Source organism: Phyllopteryx taeniolatus, chromosome 8 (assembly GCF_024500385.1).
Source record: "Phyllopteryx taeniolatus isolate TA_2022b chromosome 8, UOR_Ptae_1.2, whole genome shotgun sequence".
NCBI lineage: Eukaryota > Metazoa > Chordata > Actinopteri > Syngnathiformes > Syngnathidae > Phyllopteryx > Phyllopteryx taeniolatus.
This window is the reverse complement of record NC_084509.1, coordinates 17,167,183-17,188,246: the sequence shown is the minus strand read 5'-3', so window position 1 is coordinate 17,188,246 and position 21,064 is coordinate 17,167,183. Positions and strand designations below refer to the sequence as shown.

Below are 21,064 nucleotides of genomic sequence, written 5' to 3'. Positions count from 1 at the left end.
TGAATGTCCATTCTTCTTCCTGTTTAATTCCTCCTGGGATGGGTGTTTGCTGTGTTTGATTTCGTCATCATGCATCCCTACAGGCCTCGTACTTGTGTGTGTGTGTGTGTGTGTGTGTGTGTATTGTTGGCTGTCTCTCTCTCTCTCACACACACAAGCACACAAACACACAAAACTGGATTCGCTTATTTGGATTCAACCCAGGTGCTCTTGTAGCAGGTGACCTGTGTTGTTCCAATCTTGTCAAGGAAAAATGTCTGTGTGATGCAGTACAGTTGCATACCAGTGCCAACTACAAGAACATTAATAAACAAAATTGTAAAATGCTTGCATTGTAAATGAAGAATAGATACATTTGTAAAATGCCTGCATTGTAAATGAGGAATACTGAAAAATGTGGTAATTGAGGGAATGTTTAAAATACTTCCAAGGATGTCTGATTGAAGTGAAAATTTTGAAGTTGGAATTTTTGAATGTGTGGAGAAATGTGGAAGGAGTAGGGGAAAAATGGCTCTTAATTTTGGGATTTTGCTGTAGAAAAAAATTATGAACAAAATGGGAATTTTGGGAATGTTTCAAAGGTGTCCTGAGATGAGCAGTTTAAGGTTGGAATGGTTTGACTCAAGATTCCATTTCCACAATTTCAATGGAATTTTTTTTCATGGAAAATGTGAGAAAAGTTGGACATTAGGGAATGTGAAAAAAAGCTGAATATCTTTAAGTAAAAACAATTTTATTTGAAAAATTGGTGTAGTGATGATACAAATTTCACCATTCAGCTCTTGTTTTGGATTAGCTTTAGTGGTAAACAGGTTACTAATGTTCATTTTTAATAACAATACTATAGAAACGGAGGAGATCCTCCTGGGATGATGTGGACCAACCGTGACGATAATGCAACATCGTCACGGTTGACTGACGATGCTTGTTAGACTGCAAGCATCGTCAGTCAACGATTTTATTGATTTAGAATAAAAACATAGAAATATGTTCCTGACTGCTTGACTTTTTCCCCTTTGAAATAACATGAAATGAAGATGTCAGTTTTGGAACGAGACTAAAGAAAGTGGATGGATTGATCTTCTGGCTGGGTCACAGGTCGGCTTGCCCTCAGGCTCAGATGTTGCTGGTATTAATACACCAGAAAGGTGAATAAGTTGGAATACTATATACATGCTCTGATTTTTGGGTGAACCAGTATTTTCCCCCAAAACGCAAGCCAAGTAATTGGCACCGTCAGGTGACATCTTGGTGCTGTGGTGTGTTGAGGAGCTTCATTTACACCAAATACAGTGGTGCCTTGAGATACGAATTTAATTTGTTCCATGACTATATAGAAAAGCCTCATACAGTATATCCAAACATATTTCCCCATTAAAATGAATGGAAATGCCATTTATCCGTTCCGTCCCAGTCCCCCAAAACGCACCACCAACTGGCTTCATTTGCGTGGCTGCACCTTTAAATGTGCTGTGTGTGCATGTCTCTCTCTCTCTCTCTCTCTCTCACTCTCTCTCTCTCTCTCTATTTCTCTCTCTCTCCTGTCTGTCTGTCTGTCTGTCTCTCTCTGTCATGTCTTCTGGGGAGCAAATGAGGACGTGTGTGTCTCCGTGTGAGTGTGTTCGTGTGCTTGCTGGCTCTTAAGCTCATCACACGCTCCAGCCAGCCAGGCAGCCAGCTATTGATTATGTAGCACTTGCTTGGTTGTGGCTCTGCACTGGTCTGCACTTGTCATCAGCACACACGGCAGGGAGGCAGGGATGACAAAGCCAAGTCATGAACATCCATCCATCCATCCATTTTCTGAGCCGCTTCTCCTCACTAGGGTCGCAGGCGTGCTGGAGCCTATCCCAGCTGTCATCGGGCAGGAGGCGGGGTACACCCTGAACTGGTTGCCAGCCAATCGCAGGGCACATAGAAACAAACAACCATTCGCACTCGCAGTCATGCCAACGGGCAATTTAGAGTCTCCAATTAATGCATGTTTTTGGGATGTGGGAGGAAACCGGAGTGCCCGGAGAAACCCCACGCAGGCACGGGGAGAACATGCAAACTCCACACAGGCGGGGCCGGGGATTGAACCCAGGTCCTCAGAACTGTGAGGCTGACGCTCTAACCAGTCGGCCGGCAAGTCATGAACAGTTAATGTATATGTAAAATATTGTTATTTTTATAATAAAATCACGTTTATATCTTAATTTGTGTTGTTTATAATTAATTTAATTACAATTAAACAGCTACTTATTTTTACAACTAAAAAATGTTAAATACAGATTTAAAATCATTTAGTTTACCGTAATTTCTCGTGTATAGTGTGCACCCATGTATAAAATACACCACCAAAGTTGACCTCAAAATTCTGGAAAACCGTTCTACCTATGTATAATGCATTTTTACAATGCTTTTCTGGATTATTTTTTTTGCTTCTACCCATATGATCAAATCATGAAGTATTATATGTATTTTGTTAGTTTTTTTTCAAAGAATTATTCTGAAGTTAAACACTTTATTTGAACATGTAATCCTTTTTTTAATTTACTTGCTCTTGTTTTGAAATTCACAGCCCTACTTTTATTTAATAAATTTGAAAAGACACAGTTGTGCTCATATGTTTGAATACCCAGGCAGAATTTGTAAGATGGGTACAATTCTTTAAAGAAAACATGAAGGACCAGGCGAAACACATTTAAATTTATTTTAATGGGATTAAAATTAAATGTTCAAGCATTTCAGAAAAGCATTATCATTAAACAAAACATAACCATAAAGAAATGAATGATGGTTGTTGTTCAGTAATCAGTCATATTTAAAAAAAAAAAAAATAAATAAATATTTCACAAATTCTGCCAGGGTATGTAAACGTATGAGCACAACTGTACATATATGCAGTCATACGTACCCATGTCATATTGGAATGAAAGTGCAGGCGACATTTTTTTTATAACCACTAGGTGGCGTTGGCATTTTGGAATGAAAGTGTAGAGCTTTTTCATAACCACTAGATGGCGGCATACATTTATAAAATGTGAAAGTTTTTTTCCATTTGCCCCTATACCTATGTATAATGCGCACTATTGACTTTTGAAAAAAAATAATTTGGGGGGGGGGGATTGAGCATTATACACGAGAAATTACGGTAATAATAAGATGATGCATTCTCGTTTTTAAAATTGCACTATTTTGTTAGAATTACCTGATTAAATAGGTTAATAAAAACGCATGTGTAACAGTTAATTACAATAATAATATATATATCTTTTAATTTAATTTGTGTTGATTTAAACATTTTGTCTTTCCTTTTCATGGAGACACTATTGTTTTGTATTGCTTGAAAAAGTTGAATAAAAAGATTGGTAAAAAAAAAAATTGTGTTCTTGATGATTAATTTAATTATAGTTAAATAACTAATTATTTTAAGAACAACAGTTGTTCAATTCATCCATCCGTCCATTTTCTACACTGCTTATCCTCACTAGGGTCGTGGGTATACTGGAGCCTATCCCAGCTAACTGCGGGCTAACTGCGGTACACCCTGAACTGGTTGCCAGCCAGCCAGTGTGAATGATTGTTTGTTTATATGTGCCCTGTGCACATATAAACAAACAATCATTCACACTCACATTCAAACCTAAGGGCAATTTTAGAGTATTCAATTAACCTACCATGCATGTTTTTGGGATGTGGGAGGAAACCGGAGTACCCGGAGAAAACCCACGCAGGCATGGGGAGAACATGCAAACGCCACACAAGCAAGGCCGGATTTGAACTCGGTCCTCAGAATTGTGATGCGGATGTGCTAACCAGTTGTCCAACATGCCGCCCTGTAAAATGCATTTAGTTTGACAATAGAACAATAACATTGTTTCTAACATGATTTAATAACAATTAACCAATTACTGAATACAATTTAATACATTTTATTATTTATTTATTAATGTATTTAATAACAAAAATACTTCATATTTTAATTGTTGTTATTATTTATTATTTTAATTATAATTAGCTAACAAATTATTTGATAAAAATAAAGGTTATAATATTTCTATGTTTTTATTCTAAATCAATTAACTAATCCTCATTAGGGTTGTGGGTGGGCCGAACCTATGCCAGCTGACTTCGTGCAAGAGGCGGGGTACACCCTTGACTGGTCGCCTGCCATTTTCAGGGCACATATACGTTAGACCAACAAGCATTCACGCCCATGAATAATTGAGTCTTTAATGAAGCCAAGCAGCATTTTTATGGAATGTTAGAGGAAACCAGAGTACCTGGAGAAAACCCACGCTTGCACTGGAAGAACATGCAAAACTCCACACAGGAGGGCCGAAGCCGAGATTCAACCCAGAACCTCAGAACTGTGAAACAGGTGTGCTAACCACTCATTCACCAAACGGTGCCTGTGGAAAAAGTGTTTCGAAAAACAGTTGTTGCCGCAACTTTTAGTTAACCTAGCAGGGGAGTGAATGATCAATCTTAGGAGGAAGAAAGAAAGTTTGTGAGCCGTGACGGAGGGCACTTCCCTCCCACCAGACATAACCTTGCACATGAAACCAAACGAAATTCTTCTCGTACCTGGGCTTTCACTGGGGACTTACCTGGCTTAATACCACTACTAGTACCATCTTTCCTGACGCTCGCGTACAGTGCAGACGCTATTATGCTTGCTTTGCTTGCTGAGCCTCTGTTTCCATTTTTCTTGCTGATAAGCTTGTTTTTCTTCTAAAGGAATTAGAAGCAGCAATTCCTGGATATTTTTAAACCTGTGGGACTGTACTTTTTTGTAGATACAGTCAGTTGTTGCCATATTCCAATATTTTCTGATACCCCTCACCATTGCATGAGCGTGGCCTGCTAATTAGCAAGAAGACCAGCAATCAAGATTCCTCCCTTTTCCACAGAAGACTATCACAAACTGCTACAGAAGATGGCGGTCCTGGAAACAAAAATTCACCATCTTCCACCATCCACACCATCAAGTGTGTGTGGATGTAAATGGACAGTCGGGGAATGAAACCACTTTAACAATGTCTCAAAATGGTGAGCAGAAACATGCAACAGGCAGCCACTTAGTTCCACAAAGAGGACAGCAGTTCTCCCTGGAATTTACTGGGAGCAAAGCCTGAACATATGGGACAACATCAAAAAGGGAGGACAGAACACCATCAGATTACAGAGGAATCCGTCTGGCCTGTGTTGTGTGCTTCTTCAACCCCAAGAGAGCGGCCGTGCACAGTCGCTACAGTGAAGGGCAAAAAAAAGAGGATCAAAGTCAAAGCAAAACACTGACATCGGACTTGCAAATAGATTTGAGCAACTTTTACAAGACCCTGGCCAAGAATGTTCATCCCCACCACCACTGAAAGGTATGAAACTAAATCATACAAGAAAAAAATGGCACCCCAAACGTTAATAGTTGGTGATGGAGCTGTCAAGAATGTGCAGCGTTTTTGCAGCGAGAACACCAAAGTACTGTATTTCACCAATGATATGGTGTCTAATATCTCTAAAAAAAATTCTGGAGATCACTAATGAGCACCCAGGTTTTCATAAGTGGACCTCTCCCAATGGTACAATTTCGAGATGAACGTTTCAGTAGGCTCAGTCAATTAAATAAGTGGCTCATACAAGTGTGTACTGCGCGATCCGTGAGCTTCATTGACAATTTCTGCATTTTTTTGGAGTGCAAACATCTTTACAAGGCAAACTGTTTCTGTCTCAATAAACAAGGGGTTAAGTTATTGGCTGCCAACGTTTTTTACTGTGTATGTCATTCAGCTGCATGAAAGGAAAACATTGGATTTGTTGATGTGGCTGAAGGACAAAAAGCGCAGAAAGAGTCTCCAGTGGCACCTAAACAATCGGAGGAATAAGAGATAAGACGACACGAGGCGCAGATGGCGTCACCAGCGTCACCCAAACAATTGGAGGAACGAATGAGGAATGAGATGAGGCAACACTTGGAATCTCCCACGCCCCTCCCCGCCCCATTAAAGGAAAGCCCAACAGCTCATGATCATCTAGCCTATATGTTCTACTAGATATGACGGACAGGATGAAGACTATTGTCAATGTTGGAATCCAACGCACACCACGCCAAGGTCTTCCTCCCATCCCCCTTCGTCTGAAACCAACGTCCACTAAGATGTGAAGGGCCCCTCCTCCCCCCATGAATAATCTTATCGCCATATCTGACTGATATGTGAGTGGTCGTGGCTGCAAAACAGATACAAACAACATTCTTCCCCAGAATAAGTCAGACACCTATGGAGATTAGGCTTTACATGATCAGGATTTTTGGGGCCGATCACCGATCAGCGAGTTTAAAAAAACGATAACCGATCACCGATCCGATCACATGATGGAGGAATGTGTCTATTTAAATGACCTGTTCATTTACTGTATATACTTGTGTACTTAATTGCTCAAAAAATTATATTCACAATAAATAATGTATCTTTGTTCCTCTATTTATGCCAGTGAGGCATAGTGACAGACAGAACAAATGAATGGTCTTCTATTAGATGGTAGGAAGTACATACAGTAATTAATGTGTCCACTTTTTGTGACATTTTTGTTTGTTGGTGTCCCGTGAGATTTTTCAATTGTAAAATATGTTCCTTGGCTCCATAAAGGTTGGAAATCACTGCTCTAGTCAGGTCATGTATTCTAATCAGTCAGGTCAAACCAACATTACAACATGACAGAAATAATGGGTGCTAACTTACTAGAATTAAATTAGTTTATTTTTAATTAAATTACTTCACCCACACCGAAACTTTAGAGCATGATTCGACAGAACGGCGTCATGTTTACGTACAACCGTTCGTGCTACCACTAGCTTGCTAGGCTACATAACATTTTGTTGCCTGCTTGCGAGCCGTATCGTATTCAAAGTACGGGAACATACCTCAAGCAAGCCTTAAACGAACGTCCTCTCCTGATTACCAGTGACCACAACACACGTATTTCCCCATTTTGTTCTATCAAACACATGGCGCGATATATTATTGTTGTTGTCGCCGCCATGGTAACGAGTGTATCCGGTCACGTTTGGGTTGACACAATGAAGCCCAGTGATCGGAAAAAATGGGATGCGGTGGTATATAAGATTTTATTGCAGTAGTATGACATAGTGCAATCTTGAAAGAGCAAATTTGTCTTGTAGTCTGATCCGGGGCATTGCATGTTGTCTGTCTCAGATGTGGTTTCTGTTCCACACTGCCGACAGGTTTTTTTTTTTTTTTTTTTTAAATAACTTTATTGGCCGTCAGATATTTACAGGACTACGCCAAAAGACACGCGACAAGGCTGAAAAATAAACTAGCTTTTGGATTCAAATATACTGTGCACGATGGCGACGCAGATTAAATGTCTTTTGCGGAGCCGATCAATGACGTCATTAATCGGATCGGTGAATTATGACATTAAAGCCGATCAGCATAAAATGCTAATTATCGGCCGATACCGATAAGGCCGATAAAATCGGTGTAAAGTCTAATGGAGATCAGGCATTTTTCATCCCTGTAATTACAAGGGACAGAAAGTTAGTTAGAGAAGGGAGAGTAGAAGAGGCAAGTGTGGTGGACCAGGAAGTGGCAATGATTAGTAAGGGGGAAGTTAGAAAGGCATTAAAGAGAATGAAAAATGGAAAGGCAGTTGGTCCTGATGACATTCCTGTGGAGGTATGGAAGCATCTAGGAGAGGTGGCTGTGGAGTTTTTGACCAGCTTGTTCAATAGAATTCTAGTGCGTGAGAAGATGCCTGAGGAATGGAGGAAAAGTGTACTGGTGCCCATTTTTAAGAGCAAAGGTGATGTGCAGAGCTGTGGCAACTATAGAGGAATTAAGTTGATGAGCCACACAATGAAGTTATGGGAAAGAGTAGTGGAGGCTAGACTCAGGACAGAAGTGAGTATTTGCGAGCAACAGTATGGTTTCATGCCTAGAAAGAGTACCACAGATGCATTATTTGCCTTGAGGATGTTGATGGAAAAGTACAGAGAAGGTCAGAAGGAGCTACATTGTGTCTTTGTAGATCTAGAGAAAGCCTATGACAGAGTACCCAGAGAGGAACTGTGGTACTGCATGCGGAAGTCTGGAGTGGCAGAGAAGTATGTTAGAATAATACAGGACATGTACGAGGGCAGCAGAACAGCGGTGAGGTGTGCTGTCGGTGTGACAGAAGAATTTAAGGTGGACGTGGGACTGCATCAGGGATCAGCCCTGAGCCCCTTCCTTTTTGCAGTGGTGATGGATAGGCTGACAGATGAGGTTAGACTGGAATCCCCGTGGACCATGATGTTTGCAGATGACATTGTGATCTGCAGTGAAAGCAGGGAGCAGCTGGAGGAACAGTTAGAAAGATGGAGGCATGCACTGGAAAGAAGAGGAATGAAGATTAGCCGAAGTAAAACAGAATATATGTGCATGAATGAGAGGGGTGGTGGGGGAAGAATGAGGCTACAGGGAGAAGAGATGGCAAGGGTAGAGGACTTTAAATACTTGGGGTCAACCGTCCAGAGCAATGGTGAGTGTGGTCAGGAAGTGAAGAAACGGGTCCAAGCAGGTTGGAACGGGTGGAGGAAGGTGTCAGGTGTGCTATGTGACAGAAGAGTCTCTGCTAGGATGAAGGGCAAAGTTTATAAAACAGTGGTGAGGCCAGCCATGATGTACGGATTAGAGACAGTGGCACTGAAGAGAAAACAGGAAGCAGAGCTGGAGGTGGCGGAAATGAAGATGTTGAGGTTCGCTCTCGGAGTGACCAGGTTGGATAAAATTAGAAATGAGCTCATCAGAGGGACAGCCAAGGTTCGATGTTTTGGAGACAAAGTTAGAGAGAGCAGACTTCAATGGTTTGGACACGTCCAGAGGAGAGAGAGTGAGTATATTGGTAGAAGGATGATGAGGATGGAGCTGCCAGGCAAGAGAGCTAGAGGAAGACCAAAGAGAAGGTTGATGGATGTCGTGAGGGAAGACATGATGGCAGTTGGTGTTCGAGAGGAGGATGCAGGAGATAGGCTCTCATGGAAAAGGATGACACGCTGTGGCGACCCCTAACGGGACAAGCCGAAAGGAAAAGAAGAAGAATTACAAGGGACAGAAAGTTGGTCAAAGAAATATGGCACACAAAAGAAGTAGAACTACAAGCTTAGTGAGGATAAAATCTAAACCTATCAAAACATTGTCTCCAGTTATCTCTGCGAGACTAGCTCTATTCAATATCAGGTCTCTGGGTAATAAATCAATGTTAAGTAATGACATCATTACAACCTATGACTTTTTAATACTACGTGAAACGTAGTTAACAAAAAGTAGCTGTAATACCAATTTAAATTAGGCAACACCAGCAAATTTTCATTTTATGAACAAGTGTAGAATAGGAAAAAAAGGCGGTGGTATTGCTGCTATTTCTAAGTCATTATTTTAGTGTAAAGAAATTATACTGGGTGATTTTAGCTCTTTTGAATAACTCTGTTTTTTAGAAAAAGGAGATCCAAATGTTATATAAGATAAAGGTTTAATAATTTATAGACCTCCAAGATACAATGGACAATTTATGGATGGTTTTTCAGAACTGCTGTCAGTTATTTGTACTGACTACAACTATTTTGTCATCGCGGGAGACTTTAACATTTATGTTGACAATAACATGGAAAAATATTCTAAAGAACTCTCTGCTTTACTGAACACGTTTGACCTCTCTCAACATATTAAGAGTCCAACTCACACTCAAGGTCACATCTTGGACCTGGTCATCTAACGGGGTGAGTTCTAGCCTAGAAAGTCCCACAATTGTCCTGCAAGCCAGCCTGTGTGAAGTTATCACTGAAAACACAATATGTGTACAGCGGGCACTGGGAAGCATTTTTAAGCGATAAAAACTGCAAATGTGTGTAAAAGACCAACCAAAGGCATGGGTTTCAAACCACTGCCTGTAACTAGTGTAACGGGGCGAGTTCTAGCCTACAAACCCCCAGAATTGGCTTGAAAGCCAGCCTGCGTGAAGTTATCACTGAAAACAAAAAATGTTTACAGCAGGCGCTGGGAAGCATTTTTCAGCAATAAAAACTGAAAATGTGTGTAAAAGCCCAACCAAAGGCATGGGATTCAAACCACCTATAACTAATGTACAGGGGCGAGTTCTAGCCTAGAAAGTCCCAGAATTTGCTTGGAAGCGAGCCTGTGTGAAGTCATCACTGAAACCACAAAATGTGTACTGAGGCGATGGAAAGCATTTTTAAGGATATGGTTATTTCTGACCATTTTTGTGTGTTCTTTGAATTACAGATTCTCCCAAAGGTTCAGACAAGCTCTATGTCTATTAAAAAAAGGTACATAAATGAGAAAACTGGCACTAAGTTTATGAAGACCATAGCTGTGTCACAAACTGTGAATGCTGAGACGGTTAATGGACTTTTGGATAAATTCACCTGGGAAAATCTCAAATGTCATGAATGCTGTCGCTCCTATTAAAACTAAGACAATATTGAGGTGACCTAGAACACAATGGAGGAGCACAATGGTGGTAAAGACCTCTAAATCAAAGTGTAGGAAAGCAGAACGTAAGTGGAGAAAAACTTAACTCCAAATTGACTATGACCTCTACAGACAAAGTCTTTGTAACTTTAACCAAGAGTTAAGGCTTCTTTATACTCGCACGGACGGCAACCTCCAAGTCGGGGGTGTCGCTACGGCTGGTATTGGCTAGGACGCCACAGGATGGAGTTTCCTCTGCATTTGGGCGTTTTTACTTTCCTTTCCGAAACAAGGAACAAAGCAACAACAATGGCGACCGTGAAACAAATGGACCTAGATGACCAGATGATATGTTTAATTATGCTGCAAAATCGATCGAGAAGGCGGCGGCATAGGTGCCATGTCGAACCGGGAGGAACGCTGATTACATCATCACAGCATGTGACTAAAACGGACCAATCACGAGAGATGATCTTCGCGGCATTCTATGTACGCGCAGCAACAATTTTTGCCGTGTGCGGGTCGAGTGGCCCGGAGGGGCCGCACGGGGCAATTCGTCGGTCACGTGATGCAATGCGGGCGTTGTCGGCCGCACGAGCGCGGGAGTATAAAGAGGCCTTTAGTCAGGGCCTTCCCATGGGCTCACCACCTGTGGGAGGGGCCATAGGGGTCGGGTGCAGTATGAGCTGGTCGGTGGCCGAAGGCAGGGACCTTGGCGATCTGATCCCCGGCTACAGAAGCTGGCTATAGGGACGTGGAACGTTACCTCTCTGGCAGAGAAGGAGCCCGAGCTGGTGTGTGAGGTTGAGAAGTTTCGACTTGATATAGTCAATCTGGTTTGAATCTGTTCCACTCTGAAGTTGTCCACGGTGAGAGGCGCCTAGCAGATGTGGGTATACCTATTTCCCCCCTGGCTCGCCGCCTGCACATTGGGGGTCTCCCCGGTGGACGAGAGGGTAGTCTCCCTTCGCCTTCGAGTGGGGGGATAGGTCCTGACTGTTGTTTGTGCCTATGCACCAAACAGCAGTTCAGAGTACCCACCCTTTTTGGTGTCCTTGGAGGGTGTATTGGAGAGCGCTCACGCTGGGGACTCCATCGTTCTGCTGAGGGACTTCAATGTTCACGTAGGCAATGACGGTGACACCTGGAAGGGCATGGTTGAGAGAAACGGCCCCTCTGATTAGAACCCGAGGGGTGTTCTGTTATTGAACTTCTGTGTTCATCGCGGATTGTCCGTAACGAACACCATGTTCAAGCATAAGGCTGTCCACGTGCATTTGGCACCAGTATACCCTAAGCCACAGTTCGATGATCGACTTTGTGGTCGTGTCATCGGACTTTCAGCCGCATGTCTTGGACACTCGGGAGAAGAGAGGGGCGTAGCTGTCAACTGATCACACCTGGTGGTGTGTTGGCTCCGATGCTGAGGGAAGATGTCAGTCCGACCTAGCAGGCCCAAACGTATTGTGAGAGTCTGCTGGGAACATCTGGCAGAATGGGGAGTTTCAACTCCCACCTCCGACAGAATTTCACCCACGTTCAGGGGCGGGCGGGTAACATTGACTCTGAGTGGACCATGTTCCGAGCTTCCATTGCTGAGGCGGCCGACCGGAGCTGTGGCCGTAAGGTGGTCGGTTCCTGTCGTGGCGGCAACCCCCGAACCTGTTGGTGGACACCAGCGATGAGGGATGCTGTTAAGCTGAAGAAGGAGTCCTATTAGGCTTTTTTGGCCTCTGGAACTCCTGAGGCAGCTGATGGGTACCGGCTGGCCAAGCAGAATGCAGCTGTGGTGAGTTCGGTGAGGCTATGGGGAAAGACTTCCTGACAGCTTCGAAGAAATTCTGGTCTACCATCCGGTGTATCAGGAGGGGGAAGCAGTGCACCATCAACACTTGGTATAATGGGGATGGGGCGCTGCTGACCTTGACTCGAGACGTTGTGAGTAGGTAGGTAGGGTGTTTTCCAACTAAAGGGGATCACACTCCTCAGCCTCCTTGGTAAGGTCTATTCAGGGGTGCTGGAGAGGAGGGTCCGTTGGGAAGTCAAATCTCAGTCGAATTGTCATTGTCTAAAACATAAATAACTGGATGAGCCAAAACTTTCTATAGTTAAACCACAAGAAAACTGAGATAATTGTTTTTGGCAATAAAGAAAAGAGGATTGCTATTAGTAAATACCTGGAGTCACTCTCTTTAAAAACCAAAGACCAAGTCCGAAACTTTGGTGTACTGATGGATTCCAACATATCAAATAAAATCAATTACTAAAACTGCTTTCTACCAGCTGAAGAACATATGCAGAGTGAAGGCTTGCATGTGCCAAGCAGACCAGGAGAAGTTCATCAGGTAGACTTGACTATTGTAATGGTCTTCTGACTGGACTCCCCCAAAATAGCCTTAAACAGCTGCAGCACATTAAGAATGCTGCCGCTCGGGTTCTGACCAGAACACAGAGGTAAGAACATATTTCCCCAATTCTAAAGTCTCTACACTGGAACCCAGTCAGCTTTATAATATATTTTAAAGTTCTGCTACTGGTCTATAAAACACTAAACGGTTTAGTTCCTGAATACATGAAAGAAATTCTAATGGAATATAAACCCAGTAGGGCTCTGAGATCTACAGACGCAGGTCAATAGTGGAGCACAGAGTCCAAAGCAAACATGGTGAAGTAGCATTTAGCTGTTATGCTGTACACAAATGTAATAAGTTGCAGAAGTGACGTCAGCCCCAAGTGTGAATGTTTTTAAGTTCAGGTTAAAAACTCTTCTTTTTTATCATGCTTTTTAGAGCATTTCTACTTTTAAATGATATTTCTTGCACTGTCCACTGTTTTAATTCTTAATTTTCTGTTTGTTTTAAATGTTTATACACTTTTTTCTTTGTTTTTAAATGCTTTTAATCATGTAACGCACATTGATTTTCCTTGTGTATGAAGTGCGCATATAAATAAATTTGCTTTGCTACTATAATGTCGCAATAATAGAAACCGTCAAATAATAGAAACTGTCAATACTATACTAAAATGCAATACAACAGCACATAACTGTGCCATGTACATCATCTGGAGCAGTTCAGAATCAATATGTATCTAATAATATTACAAAAACATAAAGAAACGTAAGTACTCACCAAAGATGTCAAATGTATTAATGTGCGCAGACAGCTTCAGATGTGTTTTGCTAGTTGAACAGGTTTGCTCTGACCAACCAGAAGACGGAAAAATGCTGACGAGAGGTGCAATGATTAATCGACTGTTCGACAACTAATCGATTATCAAATTAAACGATAACTGTTTCAATAATCAATTAATAATTTAGAGACCTTGTTTAACTTAAAATTGTCCAAATCCTTGCAATTTCAGCCTCTCAACAGTAAATATTCTCAGATTCTTCCATGAAAGCAGACTGATTATCTTTGTTTTGAAACAAAACGATGTTGCCTATTTTCTGTCATGTTACGGATCAAACCACTAACTGAATCATAATCAATTGTTTGTGCATTTTCCGCACTGTCAATTTGGAATAATGTACTGTTTGTAATAAAGAGAGGAATTCTTTTTTTCATATTTTTAATCCAATTCATCGATTAATCGAAAAATATTTTTTGATCGATTATTGAAATAATCATTATTTGCAACCCTAATGCTGACGTTAGTATGTGGCAAATTTGAAATGTGACTGGTTGAAGAAAATGTCCCATTGTTAAGATACTGTCGTTGAAATTACCTGGGCAATTTAGATGAACATGACAGCACTTAGACTAGAGATTGAAATCTAATTGGACAAAAAAATCGACCTCCACATGTACTGGAAGCAGTGCAGCCAAGAGAAACAGCACCAAATGAAGAGAATAGACTGCTGGGAATAAATTAATACAAGATCGTGTCACAAATATAGAATCTAGGTTTTAATTGGATTTCAGTGCTTCTGATAGACTCCCATTTAACCTTCAATTTGGTTAATTGGCCTACTTTTTTATCCCCTAGGCGCTGGCAGCCAACGCGGGCACCGGGTTTGCCGTGGCAGAGCCGCAGGTGGCCATGTTCTGCGGAAAGCTCAACATGCACGTCAACATCCAGACGGGCCGCTGGGAGCCCGACCCGTCGGGAACCAAGAGCTGCATAGGCACCAAGGAGGGTGTGTGGCATTACTGCCAGGAGGTGAGTCACATTGCAAAAGCTAAAAACTAACCAAGTGGAAATATCGCAAGTCTAGGCAAAATATGGAGGAGCATATGTAAAAAAACATTTTTGTTTTTAAATCTACAAAATTCTGTTATTTAAACGTCCCATATTTAGGCTTTTTACACCTCCATAAAGTAACTCTCTAACATTGACTTAGTATAAAAGTGTCAATTTCATTTAAAAAAAAAAAAAAACACCTTGGTTTTGTAATACGAGTGTCCAGAAAAGGTTTTGTATCCGCTTTTCCCATATTTGGCTTTCCATTTGGCTTTCCTCTGATTGGATGCCTCCATGCTGATTGGTTGCCTCCATGCCGAAGACCCACTTGTGAGAGCACACGTGTTTGTTTTGTTGACAGTGCTGGCTCAGGAGCTGAGAGGTAGGCGGAGGTCTTCGCTAGTGACGTAGATAAGCTTGATAAATTCGAATTACCTGATTTCAGGCCTCTCAGCAGAAAAACGTCTGGAGCTCCGCAATGCATGGGCGACTTTAATTCATATTTCACGTTTACTGAGGCACCATAGAGACAATATTAAATCCCAAATACTAGAAAAAGTTGGTATGGTAAAATATGGCACCTTTAATCATCTGCTTTTCCGCTGGAAATGATCCAGTTTTATATTTACGGCATTTAATCATCTATGTTCCGCTATCTATGCCAGCATCATGTAGTGACAGGCAAAACAATTAAATGCTCTTCCACTGGATAGCAGAAGGTACAATTAACCTTTTTATCCACCTGTTGCCATTCATACAACAGTATTATTATTATCATCATCACCATTTATCATGATTTCATTATATGTACTTTTTGTGTCATGTTCTTATATGCTACACTTTGCGAGCTAAACTTCATCTTAGATTGTAACATGATACGAATAAAGACAGATCAAGTTTTATACTGAAAAAAATGTCTTAATTTATGTGAAAAGTCATAATTTTACAAGAATGAACTCTTTTGTTTTTAGAAAAAAATAATGTCTTGGAGTGTTTCCCCTAGGTTGAGAATTTACTGGCGGTGGGCAGGGTGGTGCAGGGTGGCGCCGTGGTATTTGATAAGCGCATTCAAAATGTTCTAGTCAAACAAAGGTTTATGAACTATGCTTATTTATTGCACCTAAACAACAATATCATTTCCAGTTAGCTATTTACAAAATTTACAATTTCTGTCTGAGCAATTGATTTTCTTTGCTTTGAAAAAAACATCTCTTGGGCCTTTCTGTATACAAAGGATCCAAGGGTTCAATGTTGTGTTTTTTTTTTTGGAAGGGGATTATGGTTTCATCTTCATGGGTGGCTGTTAATATACTTCGGCGGGCCGCCCAAGTAAAACCAATGTAGGGGAAACCATGTGTTTTTGAGAAAAAAAAGTAAACTGATGAGGACAGGAATTTTTTTTTTTTTGATAAAAATAATTTTGTTTTACAAAGAAAAAGTTATAAGTATATTTTTCCAAATACTCTCTTTTGTATGAAAAAAAGTCAGACTCTTACAAGAATAGTAATATTATTTTCGGTCAGATTTTTTTTCATGAGAAAATATTAATAATCTTATAAGACTAAAGTCTGATTATTTAAAAACATAAAAATTCAGTTTTTTTCCTTTTATATTAAATGTCTTATTATGAGAGGAATATATATATATATATATATATATATATATATATATATTATTTTATTATTTTTCACAGTTTAACAAGAAAAATTCACATTTTAAACAAAAAAGTCAGAATATTTATTAGGAGAATATTTTCATGAGAAAATTGTTTTGGGGAAAAGTGTAATTTTAAAATAAATACAGTATTTTTGTCTTTAGTTTAAATATTTTAAAAGTTATATTTTCTTTTCGAAAAATGTCAAAATAATGTCATTTATTGCACTTAGCAGACACTTTTTAAATTCTAATTCAGATACTTTTCTAACAAGAATATGACTATCGAAAAGATTATTATAAAGATTATGACTTCTTTCTAGAAAATATCCAGCTTTGTCAAACAGACAGACTTTTCTCAAGAAAGAAATACTTTGTCATCATGACTTTTCCTCCAATATCAATGAATTTTATCACGAAAGTTATTACTTTATTCTTGCAGATTAATACTTTTAAAAATATAAAATGAAGAATTTTTATCTTGAAAATATACAACTTTTTACCTTAAAAAAGCAGATTTATTCAACAACTTTTAATCTTAAAAATATCCAACTTTTTACTTTTAAATGTGGTACTTTTTTCTCCTCTCCCTGTATCCGGAGAGCAGGACACTGGGATTAAAAGATCCCACTTGATACTCCACTGACAGTATCCCCCACCTCTCTCTCTGCTCATTGAATACCGCTCTGTTTTTTGTAGATGTACCCTGAGCTCCAGATCACCAACGTGGTGGAGGCCAACCAGCCGCTGCGCATTGATAACTGGTGCAAGAAGGAGAAGAAGGTGTGCAACGGGCACGCCCACATCGTGGTGCCTTACAAATGCCTTGGTAAGTGCTCGCTCATATACTGTAAGGTGTCCTTGTGACACTTGCTTTTGACACAAGGGGGTGGGAGAAGTAAGTACCAGTACCTTTAAATTTTTCTGTGGGTAAAAAAATCTTCCATGAATAAAGTTATACAATGGAACCTCAGTTCAACAGACCCCGATTTAATGGATATCGGAAGTAACGGACCGTCGAGACAGTACATTTGTCCAAAAATAGTTTCCAATTGTTGGAGACTCTAAATTGCCCGTAGGCATGACTGTGAGTGCGAATGGTTGTTAGTTTCTATGTGCCCTGCGATTGGCTGGCAACCAGTTCAGGGTGTACCCCGCCTCCTGCCCGATGACAGCTGGGATAGGCTCCAGCACGCCTGCGACCCTAGTGAGGAGAAGCGGCTCAGAAAATGGATGGATGGATAGTTTCCAATTGTCACTTTAACTGGCGTTGACAAAGTCTCTTAGTTCCCTAATTGGCCTCTAATTGTTTAGTGGCACTGTGGCGCAATATAGGCAGAGACTGGGACACACGTTTTTCTGGGTCACAGTTATACAATTGGACTCGAGCCAACCAACAAAGGTACCTCCCGTGAATGTGGCGATATTCCATAAAAGGCATTGCATTGACATTTGGTGGCCATGTTGAATGTGGCACATTTCCAGGCCATGCATTGACAATTTTAAAAAACATAAATGAATTGACGTGGCATTGACGTGGAGATCTATCTATTGTCGCATAGAGCTCTGTGCAAAGAGAGCGCACATGGCTGCGGTGTTAACTAAACGAAAGAGGAATACGACACACACGTCTCGAGTCTGGAACACTGTATTTTTGATACAGTAACATTTTTTTTTGTCAAGCTGGTCATCTATGGCAACCGATTTGGAAATAGGAAGCACATTAATTCCACGAGGCTCATTGAAAGTGACCCGCCTTGACCCTCCTATGAGTACGTCAAAAATGTCACCATCAAGCACACCAGCATTTTAAATTATAATGAAATGTAAACTTCTCAAACATTTTCAAGACTTTTACATTTATTTACAATACCTTTGTACTGTACTGGGTGTTTTAGGCCACAAAAAAACTATTTTGCGCTGTACAGTAATATGGGTGCATATGGTCATTAAAAAAAAGTGATTCCATATAATGGACAATCGGCTGTGGACGACTCCCCGCTAGGGTTGGGCATCGTTTGAATTTGAGTGATTCCGGTCGAGATTCCGGTTCCTTATTTCGATTCCGGTTCCAAACAATTCTGGATTCAGATTCTTTTAGGGGGCTGGGTCCAAAAGGTTTGCAAGGTTTAAATAAAGGATGTCCAAATTATGAACATCAATTTTCTTAGCAGCCCGCAGCATAGACTAAAATTAACATTTGACTCTGGGTTCTTTATAACCAGTATCAATATCAAACCTATGAACTATAAGCCAATGTGTATGGAACTAACCCAATTGACTTAATATTTATGAATTAATGTTTCAGCTAAAAGTTAAATATAGCATTGCTAAAATCGTTATTTGGGACTGTTTTATCACGTCAAATGATTTATATGTGCAAGTTTTAACTTGACTTCCTGTTCCTTTTATTTTGAATGGTACACACTGGAACTCAGCATTTTGGCACAAAAAGTAACTTCACACGGCACCGGTGGATTTGTTTTGTTTTTTTTTTTTTTAAATGGATGGAACCAAATGCGCGGCACGGTGGACGACTGGTTAGAGCGTCTGCCTCACAGTTCTGAGAACTGGGGTTCAATCCCCGGCCCCGCCTGTGTGGAGTTTGCATGTTCTCCCCGTGCCTGCGTGGGTTTTCTCCGGGCACTCCAGTTTCCTCCCACATCCCAAAAACATGCATGGTAGGTTAATTGAAGACTCTAAATTGCCCGTCGGTGTGAATGTGAGTGCGAATGGTTGTTAGTTTATGTGTGCCCTGCGATTGGCTGGCAACCAGTTCAGGATGTACCCCGCCTAATGCCCGATAATAGCTGGGATGGGCTCCAGCACTCCCGCAACCCTTGTGAGGATAAGCGGCTCAGAAAATGGATGGATGGATGGATGGATGGAACCAAATGCTATAAAACGTTGATTCCTTTCCTTACCCACCGATGAGGCACAGGTGTTTGTGATACTGTGAGACAACGTTTATGAATTTTGGCACAATTCATTGTGATGTAAAGCAGCTACAGTGAAGTTTTAGCTCAATGTTAAGCTTTTTTTTCTGTCATCGCCTCTTACGTTGGTTTAAAGACTAAAATAAACGCTAAAAACCATCAGTGCAAAAGTGCAAGCAACCATTTACCTTGTTAGCTATCGCAATGTTGGCATAGACATATTTTATTGTTTCACTCACCCAATTGACTGAGAGTTAACGTCATTGAAGCTGAGGCTTGGAGCACATCAGACGCTACACATCGTGAATGCCTCCTTTGCACAATATAATCTTATTCCAAGTGTTGCACTGAGGCGACTGGTCATTAATTTTAACAAAGTTAAGACACACTTTTATTCGCCGCCGTTGCGGACAAGCACGTCTTCGTGCGCGTTCTTCTTCGTTGGTTTTTGCCACTTCTTCTTCGGCATCGAAACTGGGATCCACAATTTTTAAATTTGAATGATTCCGGGAGAACCGGAACGTTAGTCCCAGTTCCAATCGGATCTCGATTCTCGATGCCCAACCCTATCCCCCGTGCCTATTAATCCGATAGATCGAGGTGCTGTACTTTTTTCAAGGTAAAACGTTGTACAAATTACGATAATAAAGATTTAAAAATTGAAGAAAAAAGTTGAAATACTACTACAGGGATCTTGTTTGATAAGCTAATCGCATTGGAGACGCACAAAAATGAGCAGAGACGCATATAAAGTAAGATCAATCTCCATTTTAGGACGCAGAGTTATGGTTTAGTACTCCGGCGTGTATTCCCTGAACTGGTCGGCAGCCAATCGCAGGGCACATATAAACAAACAACCATTCCCAGTCACATTCACACCTACGGGCAATTTAGAGTGTTCAGTTAACCTACCATGTTTATTAATTCTTCAAATAGTTGAATCCACCGATGCCGAACTACAAATATGCGGGGACCCACTGTACACAGATAAGAGATGAAGACGAACGTAGAGCCTGGTCGATATACAAGTACGAATACGGATATGGAGGTATATATCAGACTGGTAATGGTTTGGTATCGTGTCGAAGTATCGGATTACATTTCAGACGTAAAGTATCAGCACCAGTATCGGCAAGTCCCTAGTTGTTACGAGAATAAAGCAATTTTTCAGAATAAAAATATAATTTACAACAATAAAATCATGTTTTTAGAGTCATCTTGAAACCTTTAAAAGCCTTGGTAAGTGCTTGTCTCAAGTGTCCTTGCTGTGCTTTTTTTCATTATTTTTTTTCCCCCATCTCTGGCACAATATTAAACTTGGACTGAGAGAGATGACCGTTAGCCAGGAGCTGCAGACTGCTTCCGTCTGTCACGGTGAATACTTCCAGGACCGCTGCTATTATTTGATATTGCTTCGAAGGCTTGTTAAGCAATAAATCACAATCAGATTTTTTTTCCCCCTCCGGCTCAGACAGAGACCATAAATTCAAGATGACACACAGGGTCACCAAGCAGCATGTCTGCTGCATTATACTCCCTCTCGGCCCTGCTCCATTATTCTATTGTAGGGGTGTGCAACCTACGGCCCAGGGGCCATACAGTATGTAGCCCGCAAAGCATTTGATCCAGCCCACCAATTAATGTGAAATACAAAGCAAAGCTCAGAGCCATTGTAATTAAAAAATGCAAAAAAATTATTCACCTGGCAGGCAGGTGGTTAGTGGGTGTCGGTATCTGGTGTGACCTATGAAATAATCTTAGTTTTTTCAAGATAAAAATTTTGGGGGAAAAAAAGGTTTTTGGAGAAAAAAGTCATAA

The 21,064-nt window shown here is 40.8% G+C and overlaps 1 protein-coding gene across 7 annotated transcripts in view; it reads left to right on the top strand.

Annotated features, from left to right (window-relative positions):
• Positions 1 to 21,064, top strand: part of aplp2 (amyloid beta (A4) precursor-like protein 2) — a 108,185-nt gene that overhangs the window by 40,199 nt on the left and 46,922 nt on the right. For all 7 annotated transcript variants that reach the window (XM_061780917.1, XM_061780914.1, XM_061780918.1 and 4 more), the window contains exons 2-3: positions 14,463 to 14,636; positions 17,010 to 17,139. In XM_061780917.1, the coding sequence (XP_061636901.1) occupies positions 14,463 to 14,636; positions 17,010 to 17,139 (304 nt within the window). The remainder of the gene's footprint in view (positions 1 to 14,462; positions 14,637 to 17,009; positions 17,140 to 21,064) is intronic.